The sequence below is a fragment of the Arvicola amphibius genome, chromosome 8 (assembly GCF_903992535.2).
Source record: "Arvicola amphibius chromosome 8, mArvAmp1.2, whole genome shotgun sequence".
NCBI classification, from domain to species: domain Eukaryota; kingdom Metazoa; phylum Chordata; class Mammalia; order Rodentia; family Cricetidae; genus Arvicola; species Arvicola amphibius.
In genome coordinates this window covers 69,878,509-69,905,143 of record NC_052054.1, presented here as the reverse complement: position 1 = coordinate 69,905,143, position 26,635 = coordinate 69,878,509, and the positions used below count along the sequence as shown (strand labels likewise).

Here is a 26,635-nt window from a genome sequence, read left to right as displayed (position 1 = left end):
GGGGGCTTAGATTAACCCTTGGGAGCCTGCTCATGCTGGATTGCCTTACCTAGGCTGAATACATGGGGAGGTGTTTGGTGTTAAGGCAGCTTGATATGCCATACTTTGCTGATGCCTGTGGGAGGTGCCCCTTTCTGAGTGAATTGGAAGGAGGGGTGGATTGAGTTGGGGACAATGGGAGAGGGAATGGGGGAAAGGGGAGGAGAGGCTGCATTCAAGATATAAAATAAGTTAATTTAATTTTTTAAAAATTAAAGAATGTAAACAATAACAGGAAAGTGCATAATGAGATCATTTGATTAGATCTTGACCTCTGGTCACTTTCTTCCTAGAAAAATAAGAGACACGGGCTTTTTCATTCATATGAAAACACATAACTTTCTATCATATTCCTTTTTGTTTCTGTACAATCTTTTATGTTTCTGTCATAAAATTCCATTTTTCCTAAGAAACATTGTTACCTGACTATCTTGGGTACATATATATTACACTTTTTCTATATATTTACTTTAAAATAATTAAATTAATTATTGCTACATATTATAAAAGCTGTCTGTCTCCTTACTAGATAACTAGAATTTATGTAGTAATTGTTTTATAGATAAAAGCATTTCCTTGATATTGGAGAGGAGCTTGGTTCTGCTTCAATTTGGTATCCCAGACTTTGTTGACTCCCCAAGAAAGGCCTTACCCACCTCCAGAAAAGGGAATAGGAGATGGGAAGAGGGGAGATGGAAAGACGAGGAGATAGGAGAAGGGAAGGGAGGGGGAACTTGGGTTGCTAAATGCAAGGTAAATTTTTAAAAACTTATATAAAAAATGCATTTCCTATAAGGGAATGGACTCAGATTCAAAGCAAACTCCCAATCATTCTACAAGACCATTTTCTTCTTCATGTTTTTAAATTTTATAAATGGATACAATGTGATATAGAATGATGATAACCACATCATCATTCTATATCATCTCCTACTAAAGTTTATATTTTTCTTTTGTTTTTGAGAATACAATATAATTATATCATTTCTCCCTTCCCTTTTTTCCTTCTAGAACCTTCCATATATCAATCCTTCCCTTTCTCAGATTCATGACCCCATTTTTCATTAATTGCTATTACATACACGTATAAACATATATATTCCTACATATGACCTGCCCAGCCTGTATAATGCTGCCTGTATGTATATCTTCAGGGGCCCTCCCACTGTTGGCAGACCTCCTTCTCAGCTAGTCTTCATCTGTCATTCATGTCTTTTTTGAGTGTGAGTAACAAATACTCAAGGCGGGTGAGAACATGCTTCTCTTCTTGTGATGTGTGGCTACGAAGCACAGATATTTAGCATCTTCTGCCACAAAGAGAGTTTTTAGATAGAATCTCCACTAATGGGTAATAATTCCATGATTTGGACATTTATCTGTATGAAAGCAATGTGAGTACTTTTTTAACAAGTTATATACTCCTCTTTTAAAATATAGAGTAAAATACAAATGCATTGCAGTATCTCTTCATTTTCATGTTCCACATAAAACTCAAGCCTTATATAATCTGTGTGTATCAGACACTGCTAGTTTTCATGGATCTGAAAATGGAGTATATAGAAGTTTTGGAATTCAAGTTCAGCTCTGCCTTTTTGTAGGTTTATTTTTATGTCAAGTAAAATTTTTCTTTTAAGCTTGCTTCAGTCTACTTAATACTGTTGGTAAAGTACCAACCTTGGTTCTGAGAAAATGAGAAAACATTAACTTTAGTGCTAGTGACAAGAGGCTTAGGAAATAATAATCACTGTCCAGTTAAGCAAGAAAGGAATAATGGGTTCTTTCTGATACTTGTCAGTCTTTCCAGAGGATAAGATGTTCTGGTCTCTGAACAAAATGTTCTTTAGCATGTAGCACAAGACAAATCTTTAGACCATTCCTTGCTCACTATGTACAATTTTTATCATAATTTCCATAACTTCATGAATAATCAGGAACATATTTGCCATGTCACTGGGAAAAGTTATGATTATTATAAAGAGGATTAGAAGAATGCTTTTTAACAAAGAAGGAAAGATATAAATAATTCAAGAATGAACAAACCCTCAGACACAAATATCACTCTATAAATAAGAAGTATGAGAAAGAACCTTTCATTCTCAGAAAAGTATATATATACATATATATATATATATGTGTGTGTGTGTGTGTGTGTGTGTATGCAAGATGATAGTTCTAGTTCAAAACAGTGTTATGATAGAAAATAATTAACTTCAAACGGTACCAATTTCTCTCCCGAATTAGGCTCCAAATGCAAAAGCAACACTTCAGAGTCACTAGGATGGCAAAGATTAAAAAGAAAAAATAAATTTTGTCTTCTGGATTGCTATCTTCTGGTTTTCTATACATATACAATGAGTTATCCTGTAGTTGGGAAAAGCCAATAATTTCAAATGAATATATGGGTATTACTTTACTGTCCATGTCTCAAAGAGAAAAGGATAGAGATTAAAGATAACAAAGTGAAAGTTTTTCAGATTAGCTGTCTTTTTAGCAAAGCCAAATTCCCCCCAAAAGGCAACACTTTTAGAATGACACCTTGGAACACATTCTAAGATAGACATTGAGTCACTCTACATCATTTAGGACAAAAAGATTTCACTGTGGAGGAAGTGTGTGTGAGCAGATAGAGTAGGAGGAGCAAAAAGGGAAAGTATAAAGCCAGAGGCAAAGTTTGCTCCTGTGTGTGCCATCTGCAGGCAACTGGAGATGATGAGACATCTTGCAGGCTGTCTGTTGTTAGCTGTCTACATGTATGGACTGAATGCAGGTGAGGTGGAAAAGGGGGGGTGTGAGAGTTGAAGGGGAAGAGTCCAGAGCTAGTAAGGATTGAGAGATGCTAAAGATCAACTGTCCATAATAGCTTTTCAGTCTAGCAAATCGAGAGCAGAGAGTCATGGATTCTACTTGTGTTCTTCCCCTCCTTGGTTGAGTGAGAACAGAACAGAAGATTTTACCTGTGAAAGGGCCTTGGTATCAGTAGTTACACGCAATAAAAAATTTTCATAAAAGAGGGATGCTATAATGAATTGATTTAGAAATTTCTGCAAAGTCTGTTGCTAAAGAAGGAATGTTTAAAATAAATAGATATGGCCCAGCTATTCGTTGCATTACAGTAATTTATTAATGCCTTCTTAGCCGACTGTTCACTGAAAGTGTCTATTTCAAGTGTTGAAAGTGTAAGTTTCAAACACACATGACATGGGTTGCCTGTGGGGTAGATGTCAGGGTGACTGGGATCAGGTTTGTGGGGAGAAATTTCATGTTTATTCCTTATAGAAGCCATTTGAAATTTGAACTACATGAATGGCATCCTCAGGAAACAAGTAAATGGAATGTATAGCAAGGGGTCTCATCTTACAGTGTAGTTATGAGGGTCAATCAGGAACAGTAGAGGAGTTCCTTAGAGTGGTCAGCATCCTGCAGCTATGTTCACAGGAATAGAGTCCTACAGAAAGTTGGACTTTTTATCCATGATAGCTTGAAAAATGAAGAGCATTAGATGGGGTACCCTGCATCTAATGAAGGGAGAGAATGTTTAGTTGTTGTACTAGTATGTTTTAAAGAAGTCTCATGTATTCCAAGTAGATCTCATGTTCACTATGTAAACAAAGACAGCCTTGAACTCCTGATCTTTCAGCTTCTACCTCCTGAGTGCTGAGATTACAGACAAAGGCCATCATCCCTACTCAATTTATGTGTTGTTGAGATCAAGCCAAGGGTTTTGTGTGTGCTATTCAGGCACTCAACCAACTAAGACATATTCTCAGCTCCTAGATAAGATTAAAATTTTTGTTGGTACCAAAGGTTTAAAGGAAATAAGAATAATCCAAGCTAGAATGCAATGAGTAAAGAGGCCAATTATATGATTGTAAATCTCAATAAATTTTGTGTAGGAAAAAGAAAAGCAGTGCAAGATAAAATATACTCACTTGAGAAGTGACATTCACTCATTTTGGTTAAGATGGTCACATGGCTTTATTGTATCTTTCTTTTATTCCCCAACATTCTCAAGTGCTTTTTGCAGTGTCTTGCTGTATCACAGTCTGAGTAAGTTCTCTAAGATTATTATTCACATTCGTACTGTTCACATCCAGTACAGAAATAGCCTGGTTAACAGGATTCTTTCGAATAGATTTATATTAGCATGCAAAATAATGATTTTAATTACCTATAGAGCTTCTCTCATATGAATTTGTATGAGATATAAATTATAAGGCATTTAAGCATAAAGTATGGTTTTAATATATAAGTATTGTGAGGTATAAAGTTAGCTATATGACAAATGTTATGCACTCTCTATAGAGCATCATTTTCCCTGTATTCTCACATGCATTTTTTTGCTTTTACTGATCTTTTTCCATCTCTAGCTTCCTGTGTCCCTCTGCCCTCTTCTGTAGCTCTCCTTCCTCCCTTCAGTAGACTTCTTTCTGATTTCAGGTCACATATAATCTGGGTGATGATTAATTATGCCAACCAACTTGACAGGATCTACAACTATATAGGAGACAAGATTATGGGCATATCTGTGAGAAATCATCTAGATTATGATAGCCTAGGCATGCTTGTAAGAAATTATCTTAGATTATTTTAAGTAGGATATACCCTTAAAGTAGATGTAACCAATTTATCGGTTTGAGTTATAGACTCTATAAAATGATAAAGATAACTAAGCACAAAAATCGAGCTCCTTCTGTTACACAATTGAGGATCCAATGTGACCAATATAATTTATAGATATGGAAATATGTCACTACATATATATGAGAGAAAAAATCATATTTGTTTTTGTAGAAGGGATTGCTTAATCCATTTTCCTTCAAGTGAAATAATTTCAGCACCAGCTCTGTACCCAAAAGAAAGATAAATACTCATAAAGAAATGCTGTGTCAATCACATTTTCCCACAAGTGTCTATCAAATTTTGAGTTAGAACCAACATGAACATGAGTGATTACAAACAATCCCAATCCAAATTTACCTGAAAACCCTCCTTACTTTTGCCTTCACTTTTTCCCCTTGCCCTAGGTCCCTTACATATGACTAACATTTACTATGACACCAGTAATCTCCTTACAGTGTTCTGCTAGTTCCCAGTAAATATCATTGCCTTTCAGAGAATATTTTTCTGAGTTGAAATCTGTTGCTCAACAATAAGTAGGAGGAATCTAAATTGTACTTAATATTGTGGATGACTCTAACCTACACCAGGGAAGATATCTGGAAGAGTGAGAGCTCAGGCTAAAGTGTGGTTTTTCATAGTTTGACCTGACATTTCCTGGGTAGATATGCAGCCCCAACTTGATGTGGCATTGCGGAATATTGTGTGCATTTCATAGTTATTCTGGGTATGTATTTTTAGGAGGTGACTTATATTTTGTCTATTATTTCTGTCTTTCAGAATTGATCTCTCATTTACATCCCCCCAAACAAGGTAAGGCAACCAACTCTATTGGACAGACTCTCAAATGTTAGCCTCCAACCCTTAAAAACCATTATTTTTTTAAGTTCTTGCACTTTTCTTTCATGTAGCTTTTCCTTGTATTATTATTATTCTGATATGAGGGCCTCCCCCGGGTCACAGCAGACAAATATCAAAAGTCCAGTTCAGTAATCAATTCCTAGTCACTCAAAAAAATGTTCTCTTCTCCATTGGGACTAATATAAGAGAATGTAAGTTTCTTTACTTTGTTCTTTTCTTTTTCATTAACAAATAATAATTATCATGTGGGTAGTTAAATAATGTTTGGATGTATATTCACACCATGAGTGGTTAAATCAAAGTAATTAATATAAATCATTACAACATGAATTTTTAATGGTCAGAGCATAAGCCACCTGAAGCTATTTCTTATTCTAAGAACTAGAGAATGTAAGTAATTAGTAAGTGGTGTTAGGTTAGTGATTAAAAGTTTGCCATTCAGCATGGAGCAATACATTGGAAGAAGTCACAGTTTTACTATTGCTGCAAACAGGACAAAGAAAATGCTGAGGATGAGGAAGAAAAATAAGAGAGGATGAAGAGCAAAAAGGAGAAAGAGGAAGAAAAGGGGAAGAAGCAGAAGAGGAAGGAGGAGGAGAAAAAGGAGGGAGAAGGGGGAAAGAGAGAGAGAGGGAGAGAGAGAGAGAGAGAGAGAGAGAGAGAGAGAGAGAGAAAGAGGGAGGAAGAAAGGAAGGAAGGGAGGGAGGAAGGAAGGAAGGAAAGAAGGAAGGAAGGAAGGAAAAGAGAGAGACATGGTTGACAGTGAAATATTGGAAAGATGTTTTAGAGATCACTTTGGCAAAACAGGAAATTTATTTTTTCCAGAATAGAGGGAAACAGATATCTCCTGGTGTCTGTCTGTTGCTGTGATAAAACACTGACCTAAACCAATTTGGAAAAGAAAGTGCTTTTTGGGCTTACACCTACCAACCACAATTCATCATTGAAGGAAGTCAGGGAAGGGAACTGAAGCAGTAATAGAGGCAGTAATGGACGGGCTCACTGTGAGCCTTGTCAGTTTGGTTGCTCACCTTCCTGGACTTAGGGGGAGCTGGGAGGACCTTGGACTTAACATAGTGAAGGGAACCCTGATGGCTCTTTGTCTTGGAGAGGGGTGGAGTGGGGGTATGGGTGGAAGGGAGGGGAGGGAAGGGGGAGGAGATGGAAATCTTTAAGAAAAAAAAAGATGGAAAGAAAACTCCACAGATCCTTCATAGTCTTCCCAAAGAACAACACAGTCATGGAGGAAAAACTGCAGTAAGAATGTAATATATGAGAAGAGAATAAATTTAAAAAATCATGAAGCATCCCCACACCCGTGTGGAAGTTCATCTCTCTGTGGAAAGTTTACCTTGTGTTGATTCCTACAAGTGGAACTAGAAAGGTCATTGGCTGTTTTTACACTCGTTTCTAATACAGATTTCCAAATCGCCTCCCAGGACTATTTACTTTGTATCTTTCTTGAAGAGGTGACCTGAGGCTTAACTTTCTGTTATGTTTCATCCTTAGTATTTGTGTCATTGAATTCATGCTTTTGATGTGATAATTACACATAATGTATATTAAAAGGTGTGACTAAACAGAAAGAAAAGAACAACACTGTCAAGTCCATTTTAAGGAATACCCCACTCCTGTATCAATTTCTATTCTAATTACATTTGGTTGCCATGATAAAATACAAAAATCATCTTGAGAAGGAAGGGATTATTAGTTAACATTTAACAATCCCAAACTATCACTGAGGAAAACGAGGGCAAGAACTCGACCAAGGGCAGAAGATGTTAACATGGAGGAATTCTGCCAACCTGCTTGCTCTTTGTTCCTTGTTCCTCTTGCTTTCTTGTACAGAACAGGACAACCTTCCAAGAACATTGTCCACTGTGGGATAGACCCTCCTACATCAATCATTAGTCAAGAAAATGCCCTACAGATATGTACACAGGCCAATCTGACAGAGAAAATTCCTTGATTGAGATTCATTCTTCCCAGGTGACTTTAGTTTGTGTCAAACTGACAAAAAACAAGTCAACACAGATGGTGAGAAGAACTCTCACCAGAGTATGAACTCTGAAAAATGAGATCCCTTACTGCTAAAGGACTTTCATTGAGGAATCCAGCATCTCCAACCTGAACCCATCTCTGAGACATAATGAAGCTTCCTTGAAGGTTTTGCAGATATTTTGTGTCACAAGCATGAAGGCAGCAAAAGATACCAGCTTTAGATGTATGTGGGGATAGTGAGAGAGTGATCAGTATCCTGTCTCCAAAATAGGCTTTCCAAAGTCAAGTCTGAGTCATACACAATTGCTCAGGCTTGCAATCACAACACTCAGAAAACTGAGACAGAGGGACTAATACGAGCTCCAAGTAAGTCTTGGTTATAGACTGAGTTTAAAGTCTATCTGGGTTACACAGTGAGACCAACCTCAAGAAACAATTTCAAAGTTAGTTTCCAATATGAACTTATTTTATATTCTGAAATCATTCTCTTTTCCAGAAATTTCCATTGCTAACTGTGTCTTTCCGTTCGTCTATGGTAATGAATTCCACTACAATTGTATCTCCACCCACAGTGACTTTGACTGGTGTTCCCTTGACTTTTACTTCCAAGGAAGGTGGAGATACTGCACAGCACTGGGTGAGAGTCCTATAAGAGTATATATAAAATGGCAGGACCCAAGAGGAAAAAGATTTTGGATTTGGGGGGGAAAATGAGCTCAGATATTTTCTTCTCTGCATAATTTGCAGAACTTGAAAATAATCTGATAGAAAAAAATAATTGACTGCTTTCTCCACAGAGATTAATTTGAGAACAATGTTCTTAATGCATCCTTTACCCATCTTTCTCTGCAGATCCTCCAATATGTATCTTCCCTTTCCAATTCAGAAAAAAGTTCATTAACGAATGTACCAAGGAAGGCTACATTTTGAATCGGAGTTGGTGTTCATTGACTGACAACTACAACAAAGATAGGAAATGGAAGCAATGCTCTCCTTACAAGTAAGATGATGGGAGAAGGTGGAACAATGTCCTATGAGCTACAAAAGAAGCAAGACATTAGGTTGATCAATGAAGAGCCTGAGATCTAGGTCTCCTGGTTATGACTTAGTCAGGAGCCAACAGACACTTCCTGTGAAGTATCTCCTGTTGAGTACAGCAGACTTATCAAACTGTGCTGTGTTGGTCACAAATATTCAGCTTGGCTTTGTAGCACAAACACAGTTACAAATAGAACAAGTACACTGGATCATCAGCAAATCTGACATGCTGGTGTCCTTTTACATGCTGTTTAATAATTACAATTATGTGTTCCTTTTGTCATTGCTGTGACAAAACACCCAAGGAAAGCAACTCAACAAAGGAGGGAAGAGTTTACTTGGGTTCTCATTTTGCTATTGGGATACAGTCCATCCTGGTGTGGACAGTGGCTTAGGACAGCTGATTACATTGTGTCTGCATTCAGACAGCAGCAAAGAATGTGCTGATACTCAAATGGCCTCCTTTTTCCTTGCTATACTCTCTGAGGCCTCACCTGAGCTGTTGTTGCCTATATTCGAGTAAGATTTTACTCCTCAGTTAAAGCTTTTCTGATATGCATGCATTTCTGTCTCCAAAGTGATTCCAATTTCAGTCACATTAACAATGATTACTAATTAGCCGCTTCATTATGTATGCATTGTTTTACAGTTTTAAAACTTGTTTTGAGTCAGGAAATAAGTATGAGATAGATACTCACTGAAACACGGAAACAGCACATGACAAGAGAAATATCAGTGTTCTTTCTGTTCTCCTCCCCTGGAACTGCCTCCCACACAAGATGTGTTCTTGTGCTGTCCCACACACCTACACATACAAAATTTTAAGGTCTTTAAAACATAGTTGAATCTGCTATCCCCCTTGTCATCATGGCTTGATCATTGTCTAAAACATATTGTGGGAGCTTTCCCTGTGAATGCATCGATCTCCCCCCTTTCTTGTGTGCATGCATATCAAATTTTAGGTGTTTGGAGATTCTCCATCATTTACATATGAGATTTCTGATTTAAACAAATTCCTGAACATTGACAGTGATCAATGAATTGTCTTTCAAACAGCAGACTGTACATGTTATGTTATTATTTTTTTAAAAAGTATATTCAGTTTTTATAATCAGGAATGCATACACTCTTCTTAGGTCACATCTCCTGCCCCGTGGACCCATAATAATCTGATCACTCCTCAGAGAGAAAAAAAAGACAATTTATTAGAGAAGAAGACACATGTAATATTGATCTTTGGGCATGAGGGGAGACTGAGACATTCATTCTAATGTGTTCTTTCCATCCCAGTTTTTAGGTAAACATGGGTGTTTTTGAAGAGACAGAAGTTACAAATCCATCAAATGTCTCTCCAAATATAATTCTTTTATCATTATAGAACATTCTGATAATAAATGCTTGTTCTTTTGTCTACATTGGTGTTTTGCTTTCCTGGGATGGGTGGAAAGAACAAATCACATTGATAATTAATTCTCACATGGTAGTGTTGTAACCCAGGGGAAGGCCTTGAGGTGGCTGGTTACAATGTGTTTGCAATTAGGACACAAAGGTGTGAATTCTAGTGCTCAGTAGACCTATGTAGAAGGAGCTGCAGGCTGCGTTCCTGCCGCCCAGCACCCAGCTGCCTGGCTAGCTTATGCCCCAAAATAATTACACGGAAACTGTATTCATTTAAACACTGCCTGGCCCACTAGTCCCAGCCTCCCATTTGCCAACTCTCCCATTTTGCTTCAACCCATATCTAGTAATCTGTGTAGCACAAGGGGTGGCCCACCAGGAGAGATCTTAACCTGCGTCCGTCTGGGAGAGGAGAGGAATGGCGACTGCCTATGGCTACTGCCAGAAGCATCTGCCTTCTTTCTCCCACAATTCTGTTCTGTCTACTCTGCCTACCTAATTTTCTGTTTTATTAAAGGGCAAAGGCAGTTTCTTTATTAACCAATGAAAGTAACACATAGACACTCCTCCATCAGATCTACACCTGTTTCATGAGAGACCTCAGTACATGCTATCATACTGCGCACATTCCAGTGTGGATTTTCCATCCTCAATTAAAGTCTTCTGAAAATGCTCAAGTCAAAAGTACCTCTAGCTTGAGGCAAGTTAGCCAAACTCTCATGGTACCTAAAGCTTCTCATAAGTTTTAATTTTTGATGGAAATAAAATATGCAGCTTAAAACCGCAGAGCTGAAACTCATATGAAGTACTGTGAAGCACTTGCGTTTAACAAGTAAAACAGTTGAGTTTAACAAGTCAGTGGCATTTAATACAATCAGAATGTTGAACAACGACCTCCACCAAGTTACAAACATTTTTATCAGCATAGAAGGAAATTCTGTCCCTACTAAGCAGTAATCACCCACCTTCTTTTCCTCCCAGACCCTGACAGCCACAAACCTTTCTTTTTCTATAAAGTTAACAATTGTGGATGTTCCCCATCACCAGAATCATACAGCATGTGACAATTTGTGCCTGGCTTATTTTCATCAAACTAATGCTTTGGAGAGTGACCCACATTTTTCCATCTCACTACTTTGTTTCTTCCTATGACCAAATAATACTCCACTGTGTGGGTAAACTACCTGTTGTTTATCAATTAATATGTATATCTTCAAAGTGCATGTCTGTTGTGTGGAAATCAACTAATTTTCTTTTTTTAATCACATACATTTTATTTACTTTTTAAATTTCATTTAACCTTCCCACCACAGTTCTCTCACCCCACCCCTCTTCCCACCTCCCTCGCCTCTCCTTCAAGCCTGTCCCTCATCCACTTCTCCCAAGAGTAAGGGCTCCCATGGGAGTCAACAAAGTCTGTCACATTAACTTGGGGCAAGACTAAGCCCCTCCCCACTGCATTAAGGTTGAGAATGAAATCCCATCATAGGGAATGGATTCCAACAAGCTAGCTCATGCACCAAGGATAGATCTTTGACCTATTTCCAGGGGCTTGTCAGATAGTCCAAGCATCATCGCTGTCTCCTGAATATGAAGGATCTAGTTTGGTCCCATGGAGGCTCCACAGTTATCAGTTCCCATGAGTTCCCATGAGGTTGGTTCAGTTGTCTCTGTAGATTTTTCCATCGTTATCTTGACCTCCCTTGTTATATATTCCCTCCTTCCTCTCTTCAACTGGATTCAAAAGCTAAGCCATCCATGTTTAGTTAACCTGTTACAAGTATCTCTCTTATTTGGATTTAGAAATTCATTTCTTTCCATGGGTTAAGAAAGCTACTACAATCTCACTGGTTACATTGTCTATGTTGTTAGACTTTATGTACTTATCTTTCTACACCATAGATTCTTGAGGGTTTGTCTCTTGAATATATTAAGTTCTTGAATTTGGGACATGCTTATCTCATTATTTTCTCCCTACCTTTTTCTATGTATATGTCTGTATGTATATGTGCATGCACACATACATACACACAGACATGTCTGTGTTTATATGCATGTGTGTTCATGGGGGTGCAGTTGGCTGTGCATGCATGCTTGAATGCCTGATAGCAACTTTGAAAGTTTTAAGCTCTAATTCACCACTTTATCTGGGGTGATGAAAGCAAGGTTTCTCACTGATTGTGAAGCTCATCATTATCACTAGGCTGGATGGCCAGCAAGCCACCAGGATCTGTAGCTTCTACCACCACCCCCAACCAGTACAGAGGTTATAGATACAGAAATAGGTTAGTATAGATATGGTAGGGTGTGTGAATTTAATATTGTCTCAACTTGTTCTATCTTTTATCCCCCAAATTCATTTCTTTTGATTGGCCTTATCTAATGCTGAAACTTATCACTGTGTTTTTTATTTAGTTGATTGATTCTTTTGTTCCAGTATTTCTATTTGGTTTTATTCTAGGTTCAATTATTTTGTTTAGCCTTAACTTCATGCTATTGGATGTTTCCTCTAAAGGTTGTTTGCTCATCTCATCCATATTGTTAACTTTCACCTTTAGACCCATAATTAGGCTTCTTGTTTCATCTAGCCACTTGAGTGTTCTATATGACTGCTGATCTTTTTATTTTTTATTTTGATCTTTTTATCTATTTTTAAATGACACATAAACATGATGATTCAACATATGTATGGTGTACCATCTGATGTGTCCATGCACGCATACATCTTGTACTGTTTAAAGCAATTCAAACATATCCATCTCTTCAAATATTTAGCTGATGGAGAAGGGTCTTCTATCAATCTGTTAATTTCATTGGTTAATTAATAAAGAAAACTCTTTGGCCTGATAGGTTAGAACATAGGTGGGTGGAGTAGACAGAACAGAATGCTGGGAAGAAGGAAGTGAGGCAGATGGCTCAGGCAGATGCCTCGGGCAGTCATCATGCCTCTCCTGTCTGAGACAGATGTGATGGAGCCAGCCACCAGGTCAGACATGCTGAATCTTTCCCAGTAAAACACCACTCGTGGTGTTACAGAGATTGTTAGATATGGGTTAGTCAAGATGTGAGTAAGAGGCTGAAACTAATGGGCCAGGCAGTGTTTAAATGGATACAGTTTGTGTGTTATTTCGGGGCCGGGCAGGATGAAAAACAGGCCTGCCCGCAGCCCCTCACTACATTTAGCATTTCTTTATGATGAACAGTTAAACAACTTTTATTGTTGTTTTTTGAATATATAGCATATCTCTACCCCTTTTGTAGTTTATCAGAGTGTTTTCCTCTGAATAAATTGTTAAGATCCACTTTTCCCATCCTCACTTTTTCCTAGTCTCACTTCCATTTTTTTTTTACCAACTAGATTTCTGTGCTTTAAATTTTCTCTTATAACTTAAACATATCATAATTTATTTTAAAACTTTATTTTTATCCTTTATTTAAATAATTTTTAATTTAAATATATTTTAATTATTTTTCCCTGCCCTCAAGTTCTTCCATACCCTCTCTCCCATCCACTCAACTTTAAGTTCATTTTCAAAATAAAAAATAAAAACCCAATATAATGATTAAAACCCCTAAAACCAAGAAAACAAAATAAAATAATACCCAAAAATGAAAAGGAAAAGCAAACAATAAACTTTAACCAAATAAAAGCACACACACAGAAAAAAATAGCTGTGGATCCTATTATATATTGGTCAACTACTCTGAAACATGAGGCCCTGGAGTAGTTAATAGCTTTATCTTGTATTTTAGCCTTTTTATTACCTTTGGTTTCCAGAATTGAATGAGGAACTGTGAACTCTTGGAGATGTTATAATGATTCGTTGCCTCTTATCTCTTTTGTTTTATGCATGTATTGGGATAGATGTGTCTCAATTTCTCCCACCTTTGTGTTTGTGTGTGTTAGATACAGACGTGTTTACAGGGATGAGATGCATTTGAATGCATGTGTGAATGCCAGATGTTGATTTTGAATATTTCCCACTGTTTTTCTCCACTTTGTTTTTGAGGTAGCATCTCTTGCTGAACTTGAAACTCACTATTAGAGGTAGGCTGGCTGGCCAGCAAGCCAGTAGGATCTGTTGCTTCCATTCCCACTCCCAAGCAGTGCTGAGTTTACAGGAATGTTCTTCATGCCTGCTTTTATGGGGGTTCTGAGATCCAAACTTAGGTTCTCATGCCTGTTTAGCATATACTTTACCCACTGAGTTAGCTGCTACACAACCTGTTTCTTGCTAGTTCTATCTTCCCTTTCTCCCTATCTTTTGGTCTGTTTGTTTCATTTTACACTACTCTTCTTGATGACTTGTATGTGTCCCACTGCTAATGAGGGGTGACATTGACTGTGTAACAATGTGAATCATCTATTTTGTTGTATAATGTTTTCCTCAAACTCTCCCTCCAGGAAGAAGGGGAGGCTCAGAAGTCTCTGGAGGTAAACAAAATGTCACATGTCTCAAAAAGTGGAAATTTTCAAGGTTTGTTAAAGTCCTTTTACAGCTTTATCAAGGATTAAAAACTGCTAGAGACAATAATATGCCCAGCAAAACTACTGAGAGGACATTCTTGGACCCATTAGAGTTACAAGTTGGGCAGGGAGATTCAAGGTGCAGCTTCCATGAGTTGTCATCACTGTTACGGTGTGCTTTTCTGTGATACAGCTGATTTGGGGGCAGGGGTGAATCCTTGCTCTTGTAAGTAACCCCTTACCCATACTCGTCTTAGTAGTCACAATAAAAATTAATAAGGTCACCAGGTTGGACTTTGGTGTTATTATTACTTTAAACTTTTGTGAGTTCCGAATCTGGAGTAAGTAGGGGTGTGTGTGTATGTGTGTGTGTGTGTGTGTATGTGTGTGTCTGTGTGTGTCTGTGTGTATTGTCTCCTCAGGAAAATTCTCTCACACAACAAATGTATGCTTTGACATTTTTTTCCAGAAGCAATATATCCAGATAGACAAGAGCATAGACATTTATTATCATAATACTCCGTAATGACAGAGAATTGTAGTTAGAAAAGCAACTAATGAATCTTTAACTTCTGTCTCTTCAAAAACACACAGCTTACCTAAAAACTGAAGAGAAGGTGACATGTTAGAATGGATATCTTGGTTCTCCACCCTCCCAATGTCAATGTCTCATTTGTCTCCCCTGCACTTTTCTCCTCTTTGATAGGAGATTAGAATAGCATGAATCCATGTGGCATAATACCAATGGCTTCAGAAGGCTGCACATATTCTTCATTGTAATGGTTTTTGAAGGATACGGATGTGCACACACATGTGCATGTGTATATATATTTGTGTGTGTGCGTGTTTGAGAAATGGAGAAAGAGAGAGAGAATATAAGGTAAGGAAGTAGCAGAATATTGATAAGGAGGTTCTGGAAAAAGTTAGAGGGGGCAATACAATCAAAACATATTGCATAAATATTTAAATAAAAATTTAAAATACTAAATGAATAAAAATTGAATATACATCTTGTTTTTTTTTATAATGACATAAAGTTGTGCTGTCCACTGTTTGAGAAATCCATCCATCACTGTCAATGTTCACAAGGTTTGTTTTAATGGGAAGCTTCATATATGGATGACAGATAATCTCTAACCACTTAAAATTTGCCAAGCATGCACACAGGAAAGTCAGGGAGATTGATGTATTAATAGGGAAAAACCCCTCTGTAGCGGTGGTCGGAGGAATTTGGAAATAACCAAAAATAGTCCTTTTAGAATAAATCAGTTTTAATTAAAGGAGAAAGAGGGACACACTTACAAAGCCAAAGCTCCAGCAAAGCAGAGAGTCAAGTGGGGGAAAAAACAGGGCCGTCTATCTCCAACCCGGTTCTTTTTAAAGGTACCTTTCTCCCCTGGGGCAGCCACGCCCCTGAACGCAGGGATTGGGCCAGCTGCCCCAACACCCCTCAGTGTGTTTTAAGTGATGATCAAGCCATGGTGACAAAGGGGAAAGCAGATTCAGTTATATCTTAAAGATATATGTATCGGTGGAGATGTGTGGGGTAATACAAGCACCTGTGGAAGGGAGTTCCTGGGAGGAGAACAGAAAGAACGCTGATGTTTCTCTTGCCGTGTGTTACTTAAGTGTTTCAGTGAGTATCTATGTCATATTTACTTTGTGACTCAAAACAAGTTTTAAAACTGGAAAACAATGCATGCATAACAACATGGCTAATTAGTAGTCATTGCTAATGTGACTGGATTTGGAATCACCTAGGAAACACACATGCAGGCATGTCAGAAAAGGGTTAACTGAGGAGTTTAAAAACTCACCTAAATGTGGGCAACAACAGCTCTTGGACTGAAGCCTCAGTCACTAGAAAAAGAAAAAAAGGAGTGATCCAACTGAGTACAAGCCTCTGTCTGTCTGTCTGTCTGTCTGTCTGTCTGTCTGTCTGCCTGTCTGTCTCTGCTGAATGCCGATATAATGGGATCAGCTGACTCAAGTTCTCCCCACCACCCCTTCTTTTTCCATACCACCGTTGGCTGTGTTCCCTCAAACCAGGAACCCGAGAAAACCTTTCCCTCCTCTGTTGAGTTGTTCTCATCATGTGTTTGTCACAGCAATGACAAAAGTCATGCACATGCCATTATTATCACGAAACAGCATTAGACACCAGAACATCAAATTTGCCCATGAGCCAGTGCACTTGTTCTGTTTGTGGCCACGTTTGTGCTACAAAGCTGAGCTAAGTATTTGTGACCAGTACCACATGCTCTGACAAGCCTGCTGTACTCAACAGGAGATACTTCGCAGGAAAAGTCTGCTGCCCCCTGACGAAGTCATAACAGGAGGAGACTGAGATCTCAGACTCCCCATCCATCTACCTAATATTTTACTCCTTTTGTAGCTCATAGGACATTGTTCCATCTTCTCCCATCATCTTACTTGTAAGGAGAGCATTGCTTCCATTTCCTATCTTTGTTGTAGTTGTCAGTCAATGAACACCAACTCCGATTCAAAATGTAGCCTTCCTTGGTGCATTCACTAATGAACTTTTTTCCAAATTGGAAAGGGAAGATACACATTGGAGGATCTGCATAGAAAGATGGGATAGGGGTAAACTATGAATACTGCCCTCAAATTAAGCCCTGCTGAGAAAACAGTCAGCATTTTTCTATGATTTTATTTTTATGTAGGAAAGACCACATTCTGAAATCTAAAACATTTTCTCCAGATTCTACACCCTGTCACTTGGGTCCTGAATATCTAATAAACACCTTTATAGGACTCTCACCAAATGCTTTGCAGTATCTCCACCTTCCTTGGAAATAATAATCAAGGGAGCACCAATCAAAGTCACTGTGAACAGAGATGCAGCTGTGGTAGATTACCTCATTATAGATGAACGGAAAAGTACAGTTTTTTGCAGGAAATTCTGGAGAAAAGAACAATTTCAAAATGTAAAAATGCTCAAGATGGGAAATGAGTTTATTGTATTTTCTTTTGTTTCTTTGATTCCAGGTTCTCATTAGGCTGACCTTGGCTGACCTACAACTTGCTATCTAGACCAGGCTGGCCTTTAACTCAGAGATCCACTTGCCTCTGCCTCCTGAGTGTTAGCATTAAAAGCATTCACTATCATCCTTAGCAGGAATTTACTTTTTAATTTTTGTATTTCATTTAATTTTTAAGCAAAATTTCACTCCTGTAATGTAGTCTGTCTTAGAACTCTGGAGCCAAGACTGGCCTCTAACTCATGTCAGTACCCCTGCCTCAGCCTCCTGATGCTGATTTTACAAACCTGAGCTACTGTTCCCAGCTGGGACTTGATTTTAAAATGTTCATTTCAGGGAAACACAGTCCTGCTCTCCCAGAGCCCCTGCATACAGCTGCAGTTGGTGTCACTTGCTACCTTTCCTGTTTGTGACAGGAAATATCAGCAAATCTCCAACAAAGTCAGAGATCTCCTCAGTGGGAGGTCCATTAGCAGTGAGAGACTTCATTTCCAGAGCTCGTAGTCTGGAACTTTTCCTATCATCTGTTCCTCTGATTTACTAATGTGATCCCCAAACATCTCTCCGATCACCCACTGCCATCTGCAAGCATTGGCATCACATAATTTTCCCTGCCTTGTCTGCAACAGTAGCATCTGCTCCTTCTCCCAATGCACTGCTCCACTCTGAAGGACCTGCTCATTCCCTTGTTCTTAAGAGAAGAAAAGGCTTTGACAATGCTTATCTTCCCTTATAAAAAAAAACTCTGAATCTTTTCAGCATAATTCCTAACTCATTCTAAATATTTATCTGCATCCCCACAGATAAGTGCAGTTCTTCCTTTCATCAAAGACACTTCTTTTGGCAACAAACAGAGACCATTACAGAAAACCACAACTGGTCAAAAAACAAAACAACTGGTCATGAGGTTCCCATTCCCAGTGGATACACATCCATAACACAGCTTCTGCACAGAAGAACCAGGGAAAATTGCGGAAGAAAAACAGAAAAATTGTAAGAGTCAGAGGACCAGAAAATCTACTGTAAGATTGTGTCTCCTAAAAATGAAAGGAAAGCTTCACCCACGATATCTCAACAATATAGTTGCCTAAACAAGACCTGAACAAGGACAACAATAATGGACATTCTAACACAGAAGGGGAAAATATCACTGAACCTCACCCCTAGTCAAAAAACTATAGGAAACTAAGGAATGCCGAGAGTGGGAGAAATAGTTTTTTCTCATAGAGGAGTCTCCTACTTGATTATCCAATACCAAGTGGTCAGCCCTAAAATCATATACAGGCATGCATCCCTGTACAGATGCAGCAAGCTGTGACTATATATGTAAGAATATATAAGTATATACTACAGAAGAGGAGGCCAGGAATTTGAGAGTAATATAGAGGGAACATTGGAGGAGTTAGAGAAAGGAAAGGAAATTGAGGGAAATAATGCAATTATATGTTTAAAAGATAAAAATTTTAGATGACATTTGTAAAAAGATGGTTTTATTAATTACATTAGTTGAATACATTAATGACCTTGATTTAATGACTCATATGAACCTATGTCAAAACATCAAAGTTGACTCCATATGTGCATAATTATTATTTGCCAAGGAAAAGAGAATAAACTATCAAGTACAGAAATGCACATAGTGCCTTATCTGAGTCCCAATGGATAAAAAGTGCCTTTCTTGAGTGACAAGTGAGAATCTTCAGTTGATTACTTAAATGGATCTTTAATATTGCTTAGCTGATGTGACCCAGGGAATCCTCTTAGGTCAGAAAAAGCTTCCATGGCAGGAAAGTGTGCACCTGTTACTCTTTGAGGGGTGGAAGCTGACATGTAAGATGCTGTCAGATAGAGGTTGCTTTCTTACCTTCCTCTGGGGGGCGTAAATAGGGAATGAAGTCTAAAAAACAAAGAAAATGGTAAAAATGTAAGCCACCTTCTAAAACACTGCATATCCAGAATAACTATGACATATACATCGGTGTTCTGCAACATCTCATCAAGCTGGGGTTGCATATCTGCTCAGGAAATGTCACAGCAAGCTTTGGAAAGCCAGGAAGCTCCATCCACTCAGATGTGAGCTTTCACTCCTTTGATGTCTTCCCTGGAGTAGGCTAAAGTCATTCCATGGAGCACACGAATCAAATAAAGCCCTGACAGCAAGTGATGTGAGTCCCTTGGTCAAAGAGAGTAAATATCACATCATGACTCAGTATGCTTTCATCTTGATCTCCAGCCTTTCTCAATCCTTACTTGCTCTGAATTCTCCCCCTCCAGCCTTCAACTTCTACCTATCTGCTTTCAGTCCTTTCTTAAATACAGCTACTCTGCCTTGTCATAGACAAGATTTACTTAGATACTAGGTCAAAGCATTCCAAGTTGTGTGGTTCTTCCTCTTTAGATCTCTGGTAACAAGAATCTAAATCCTTTCTAAGAGATGAGAATATGGTTCAGTTGGCTGAGTGCTTTCATAACATTAACAAAGAAGCCCTGAGTTTCATCCCAATAACATATAACTGACTAAGGATAGTGGTGCTCACCTGTAATCTTGGCACTCAGAAGATAGAAACTGGGAAATCAGGCATTTAAGGTTATCTCCATCTACATGGTGAGCATGAAATCTATTTGGACTCCATGAGACTCCTCCAAAACAAACTACTACAACAACAAAATGTTCTGCCTCTCCCTTCATTAGACACAGTACCCCACACCCTGTGCTCTTCAAGCAGCCATGCACAGCAAGTCCAAATTTCTCTAGGACTCCTGCATTCCTGTGGACACGGCTGCAAGATGTTGGCCACTCTAAGGAACTCCTCTGCCCTTCCTGATTAACCCTCACAACTACACTATAAGATGAGACCCCTTGTTCTGCATTGAGGTTACTTGTCTTCTAAGGATGTCATCCATATGGTTCAAATTACAAATGACTTATAAAAGGAATCAACATGAAATTTCTCCCACCAAACCTGAGCCCAGTCTCTCTGAAATCTGCCCCACAGGCAGCCCATGTAGTGTGTGTTTGAAACTTACAGACACTGTCAGTCAAGAGCCAGCTAGGAAGGCATTAATAGACCATTCTAATGCAAAGAATCACTGAGTCCATACACTATTTTAGAACTTGCTTCCTTAAATACAGACTTTGCAAAAATTTTCAAAACAACCTGTAATAGTATCCCTCTTTCATGAAGGCATTTCTATCACTATACAGATGTTGAAACTAAGGCTTCCTTACATGTAAAGTCACCTGTTCTGTGCTCACTCAACCAAGGAGGGAAAGAATAAACAATAGTTCAATCCACAGCTCTCCACCCTCTGCTTGCTGTACTGAAAAGATGTCATGGACTGTTGATTTCCAGCCTTTCTCAATCCTTACTTGCTCTGGGTTCTCCCACTTCAACTCTCATCCCCCCCCCTTTTCCATCTCACCTGCATTCAGTCCATACATGTAGACAGCTAATGACAGCCAGCCCGCAAGATGTCTCATCACCTCCAGTTGCCTGCAGATGGCACACACAGGAGCAAACCTTGCCTCTGACTTTATACTCTCCCTTTCTGCTCCTCCTACTCTGTCTGCTCACACAAACTTCCTCCACAGTGAATTCCCTTTGTCCTAAATAGCGTAAAATGATTCGACATCTATCTTAGAATGTTCCTTGCTGTCATTCTGAAAGTGTTGTTTGCCCCGTAGGGGAGCTTTTGGCTTTTCCAACATGACAGCCAATCTTTGAAAATCTTACAACTTTAAAAGATGTAGTCTGTGTGTTCTTCTGGGTTCTTTATAAATCAAACATGGAGATATAATAGAATTTATTCTACATAGCACCACGCGGGTGCATTTGAGATTACATCCAACTCTTGTCTGATTTCTTTTTTAAAAAAATAATTTATTTTTATTTTATCTACATTGGTGTTTTGCCTGCATGTATGTCTTATGAGAGCATTGGATCCCCTGCAACAGAAGATACAGACAGTTGTGAGCTGTCATGTGGGTGCTGGAAATTGAACCCAGGTCCTCTGAAAGAGCAGCAGTGCTCTTAACCACCAAGCCATCTCTCCAGCCCCACTCTTGTCTGATTTCAAGAGCAATAATTAACCAATAAGTTGTCCTTGGGGATCAGGAAAGAAGAAAGTAGAGAGAGAAAAAGAGGGAGGATGGGAAAAGATGGGAATGGAGAAAGGAAGGTTAACAGTGAGGGAGATGTTTAGAAAATTGAACACCAAACCTGAAGTAGATGTCCCCATTGCAACTGACTTGGTGTACTTAAAGACAATCCAAAACAAACAACAAATGGTCTTAAAGCCCAATCATGGTAAAAAAAAAAAAATGGGGTTGACAGTCATTAGCCACCAACTGTCTATGAAGAAATCAGGGATTCTTTTTTCAGACATTATTTCTGTTGTAACCTTATATGTAAACATGAGGGGAAATGCTGATAAAGGCACAGAATCTGAAGACGAGTTCCAAAAACATAAGCTTTTTATACTTTGACTAAACTAATGTAATAGCCATAAAGCCCCTCCAATGTTGCCATGGATAATGAATATCCTTATCAGATGCAATTAAGAAACACACAGGCTAGCAGTGCTTCTTGAACACTCCCTTAGAAGTCTCATCACATATGGGATCCTGTATTTGATTCCACTAGGGCTAAAGACTTACAAACTGGGACCAAAGAGTCAAATCATCCATTAAAATTAAGTGTCTCGTGAATAAGTGAAAAGTCATGGGTTCCTTTCAAGCATCCTGAACAGAACTATCTAGCTCATCCCCGTCTCAGAGTCTTACAGGTTAAAGCTCTTTATAGAATACCTGATCTTCTCACAGTCATTGGAAATGCCATTTCTCCTTTGGAAATAATTGACTTAATGCCAGGTACAACTTAGCTCACATGTGTGAAAAAGCAAAGAATCCCAGTCCAAGAGACAAAAGTTATTTTTGGAGCCTAATTTGGGAGGAAAAATGGTTACTGATTTAGTTAATTCTTGCTCATTATTTTCCATCATAACACAGTCTCCAATCAGAGCTATCACAATCCATCTCCAGTATTACACACATCTCCAGTAATGAAAGGTTCCGGTTCATATCCCTTATTAATAAAGTGCAGCAAGTGGTTGGGAGTTAGCTGCTTTTTACCTGCTTTGTTGAAGAACATTCTTCTAATCCTCCTTACTGTGTCATAACTTTTCCAAGAGAAAATAGACATATATGCCCCTGAATATTCATGAAGTTATGCAAATTCTGACAAATGTGTGCATAGTGAATGAAGAGCGGTCAAAAGTGCCTTGTTGTGCATGCTGAAGGACATTGTGATCAAAGGACAGAGCACCTCACCCCCTGGAAAGACTGTGATGGACATCAGAAAGAACCCATTATTCCTTTATATCTCAACTGAATAGTTATTATGTCCTGAGGCTATTGTCACTTGTGCTAAAGAGAAAGCTTTCCAATTTTCTCAGAACCAAGGCTGCTATCTAGCCTACAGCATTTGGTGGATTGAAGCAAGTCTGAAAGAAAAGTTTTACCCAAAGTCAAAAACCTACAGAAAGTCAGAGATAGACTTGGATCTTAGAGCTACTAAGTATATACCCTGATTTCAGGCCAGTAAAAATTACCAACGATTCTGATACACAGGAAATCAATAGAGACTCCATTTCTGTGTGGAACATAAATAAAAACAAAGAGATACAGTAATGAGTTTGCACTTTCACTGTCTATAGAACCTGTAGACCGTGTCCTGCTTACTAGAATGTTCTGTTTGAGAAAGAATGGGCAGGAGTAGGAGGGAGAACTGTGGTTGGAATGTAAAAATAATAATAATAGTAATAATAATAATAATGGGCTCCATTCCAAGAAGAAAGGAGAAAATTTCCTACATCTACAACAGTTATGCTAGAACCACTGAGAGGTGCTGGAGAAAAGAAGGAGCAAAACACTGAAGGGAAATAAGTCAAAGGACTAGGAGAGGACTCCCTGACTAAACTTTCTATGGAAAGATGATGGCCAGAGTTTAGATCTTCAATGCCTACACAGTAAAAATGCCTGGAAGAAACAGTGGATCACTTACACTCCCAATGCTGAATTGCTGAGCTCTGAGTCATGTGAGAGACTCTGCTTTAAAAAAAACATATTTTTAACTAAAATAAAATTACGTTATAATGGTCAAAGAAGCCTATATTTATAGGAAATGGAGACCATCACAGAACACAGAAAGCCACAAGTGGACACAATGCAGACCTCAGGAATCCTGGGGATCCCAGCCTCAATGAAATCATCACCATCACATTCCTTCATCTATAGAACAGGGAACATTGTGGTAAAGGGGTGGAAGGATTACAAAAAACAAAGGAACAGGATATCTATTGTGAGACTATCTCCTAGTAATGGCAGTGGAACAAGAGCAACGTCAATAGACATGCTAGTGCAGAAGAGGAAGTTTTCACAAGTCCCCCAACAACAGGCAACTGGGGACTGCTGAGAACAGGAAAGCTAACCTCTCCCTGAGACCTTGTTTTAATATAGAAGGTTGAGAGTGACCAAAGTGGACACCTGCTGTTGTCCTCTGTCCTCTCCACACACATGCACACAGACATGCACTCCATACAGATATACATAGGCAAAATTAAACCCAGAAGAACACAATTCAAGCTTCACAGTTCTTTAGTATCAGGAGGAAGCTGAAGCTCCATCCAAAAATTATGTCAGGCATCCAAGATAAAGCCAGACTGGCAGACTCCACTTCAGACAAGCCTAGAGCTCTTTGGGGCCTTGCAACAAAGTGCAGATTTTTAGTGAGATGATAATTCCTGTGGTGAATGGGTAGGCAGTGGACAGAAATCTTACTTTGTTGTTCTATACAATTTAAGGAGCATCTAGTGACATCTTCAGAGAGAATCTGCTGTTTAAAACTGAACTTCTGCAGGAACCTAAGACAGAGAACTACAAATAAGGGAGCCTGGACTCAGCCTGATACAGCCACCGGAGGAGACAGAAACCTAGGACACAGTTGTAAGAGTGGGAGGGCTGGATGCTGTCAAGTCAATAAAAATCAGGTAACAGGAGCTCTGTTCAAGGGCTGAAGTATATAAAAAAAGGTGTACTTTATATGGTATATAAGAAAGGGTATATAATACCAAAGATAAGGTATATAAGTATATTAGATGCAAGATAAGGCATATAAGAAAAGCCTTTCTCCTCATGGCCACACAATCTCCTCAAATGAGAATAACTTTATTTTTTTAGCTCTGTGCCTGAGGTCAGTGGGTGGAACAACCTCTGGAGACACTTGTCTGCCATACATGCCTGCAGAGTAGAAAACCCCGAAGGTCTAGCTTTAATATCTACAGCTGCATCCCTAGAGCGGGGATGCAGGAATTTGGGGAATTATGATGACATGGCTTCCAACCATGTGGGTGTCGGTGCCATTGCTTCTCACTTTCCCAACGCGCCCAGAAGAAATGTCCCTTTATTCAAACATCAACCCAAGCCAAGAGGTAGTCAGTCTCTAATATGAGAAAAGCTGCCCAAGTCCAGAGACAACACAAGCTCATTTTGGCCAGTAGAGGGCACTGTGGCACAAAGAAGTGGCAATACTAAAGCCAAGTCATGTCTCTAACAAAGTCCAATGCAGGCTCAGCAACCAGTGTAAACTACCCAACAAACAAAAGCCGAAAAGCTCAACTGTCCTTTCTCCTGCCCAATTAACTGTCAGTCTCCAGTCTTCGAAGACTCAAAAAGAAACTGAGCTAACAGTTCTTTACTTTTTTATTCTTTTTACTTTTCTTTTGTTTTTAACTTCACCTCTGGTCTGTTCCTTATCCATCTCTTTACTATATTTTTCGAAGTATATTCACTCTACTACATTTTAAAGGTTTGTAATCTTTATTCTACTTCAATCCTTTAAGAATTCTTATTTATGTGTATGTGTGTGTTGTCTGCATGCTGTCTCTGCACCATGGGCCTGCAGTGCCCATAGAAACCAGAGGAGGGCATCAGATCCCAAAGACTGAAATTACAGATGGTTGTGAATGACCATGTGCCTGAGAACTGAACGTAGGTCCTTTGTGAGAACAAGAGCTCTTCCCACTGAATCATCTCTCCAGTCCCTTATCTCTTTTCTCTGTCTCACTTGAAAACATAAGCCCAGCCACCACTGCCCAGGTTTATCAGCATTCACAGCTTCCAAACCCTGCCAAAAGTGTCCAGTAAGCTCTGCTTACAGAATTATCAGGATGTGACAGGTCACAGCCGCACACGCTTCCACATTTCTCCCACATAACATTTCCCAAGATCTACAATCCAGGTGGGCAGCATAATGACAGCAACGACCCCACTCCTTGCGACCAAGTCTCTGAAAGTAGCTGCTTTCTCATTGCTGCAACAAAACATTTAAATTTAGGATAAATTTAGGGATGAATGGATTTATTCTGACTCATAGGTTTGGGGTGTGTGTTCATATGTGTGTTATGGTAGTTTAAATGATATATATACCCTATTCTCTGACATTTGAATATATTGTCAACAGTTTGTGGCACTGTTTGGGGAGGCCTGGGAGATGTGATCTTGCTTGGAGGAAGTATGTCATTGGGGCAGGCTTTGACGTTTCAAAAGATTTGGTCCATTCCCAAGTTTGTTCTCTCTGCTTTCTGTTTGTGGCTTGAGATGTGAGCTCTCAGCTTCTGCTCCTGCTGCCAATCCTTCATTCAGCCATCAGGGACTCTAAACCTCTGTCCTTGTAATAAGCTCAATTAAACTCTTTATTTTATGAGTCGCCTTGATCGTGTTGTCTTCTCTCAGTAATAGAAAACCAGCGAATATAAGTGTTTTTCCCACATATATCTTAGAGCACCATGTGTGAGACACTTTTGGAAGCCAGAAAAAAAGTGAAGAGTCCACCTGACACTGGAAAATACAAATGACTGTGAGCTACCACCACAAGGGTGCTTGGAACTGAATATGGGACTTCTGGGAGGGGGGGGGTAAATGCTCTCAACTCTTGAACCATTTCTCCTGCCCATTTACTCACAGGTTTAGCATTCAGTCCATTGCGATAAGGTAGAACACTGAGATCAGCTGTAGCTATGGAAAAGGGAGCATGAAACAGCTAGTAACATTGTATTCACCATCAGTAAACAAAAAAATGGGTTCTAGTGTTCCGTTCACTTCTTTCTTTGTCATGAGTCTATGACTCCAACCCATAGAGCAGTGCTACTCTCA

General features: G+C 39.0%; 2 protein-coding genes across 2 annotated transcripts; one reads left to right on the top strand and one right to left on the bottom strand.

Annotated features, from left to right (window-relative positions):
- The first annotated feature begins 210 nt into the window (after positions 1 to 210).
- LOC119821283 (binder of sperm protein homolog 2-like) lies at positions 211 to 9,969 on the top strand. The gene is made up of 5 exons (XM_038340232.1): positions 211 to 2,806; positions 5,437 to 5,469; positions 8,015 to 8,155; positions 8,371 to 8,518; positions 9,847 to 9,969. Exons 1-5 carry the CDS (start codon positions 2,746 to 2,748, stop codon positions 9,851 to 9,853), a joined length of 390 nt encoding a protein of 129 aa, XP_038196160.1. The 5' UTR covers positions 211 to 2,745; the 3' UTR covers positions 9,854 to 9,969.
- Positions 9,970 to 16,851: 6,882 nt separating this feature from the next.
- Positions 16,852 to 23,520, bottom strand: LOC119821821 (binder of sperm protein homolog 2-like). Its single transcript, XM_042055593.1, has 5 exons — positions 23,487 to 23,520; positions 20,848 to 20,991; positions 19,289 to 19,321; positions 17,205 to 17,345; positions 16,852 to 17,003 (listed from the first exon to the last, which is right to left on the bottom strand). Exons 1-5 carry the CDS (start codon positions 23,518 to 23,520, stop codon positions 16,852 to 16,854), a joined length of 504 nt encoding a protein of 167 aa, XP_041911527.1.
- Between the last annotated feature and the right edge of the window lie 3,115 nt (positions 23,521 to 26,635).

Excerpts from the sequence above, each read along its gene's own strand:
- LOC119821283 (XM_038340232.1), top strand. The coding sequence starts at position 2,746 with ATGATGAGACATCTTGCAGGCTGTCTGTTGTTAGCTGTCTACATGTAT. Across the intron at positions 2,807-5,436 it reads CATGTATGGACTGAATGCAG|AATTGATCTCTCATTTACAT; the intron begins GTGAGGTGGAAA and ends TCTGTCTTTCAG. Across the intron at positions 5,470-8,014 it reads TTTACATCCCCCCAAACAAG|AAATTTCCATTGCTAACTGT; the intron begins GTAAGGCAACCA and ends TCTCTTTTCCAG.
- LOC119821821 (XM_042055593.1), bottom strand. The coding sequence starts at position 23,520 with ATGACTCAGAGCTCAGCAATTCAGCATTGGGAGT. Across the intron at positions 20,992-23,486 it reads AGCAATTCAGCATTGGGAGT|ACAGAGTAGGAGGAGCAGAA; the intron begins GTAAGTGATCCA and ends TTGTGTGAGCAG. Across the intron at positions 17,346-19,288 it reads TTTACGCCCCCCAGAGGAAG|AATTTCCTGCAAAAAACTGT; the intron begins GTAAGAAAGCAA and ends TCTTTTCTCCAG.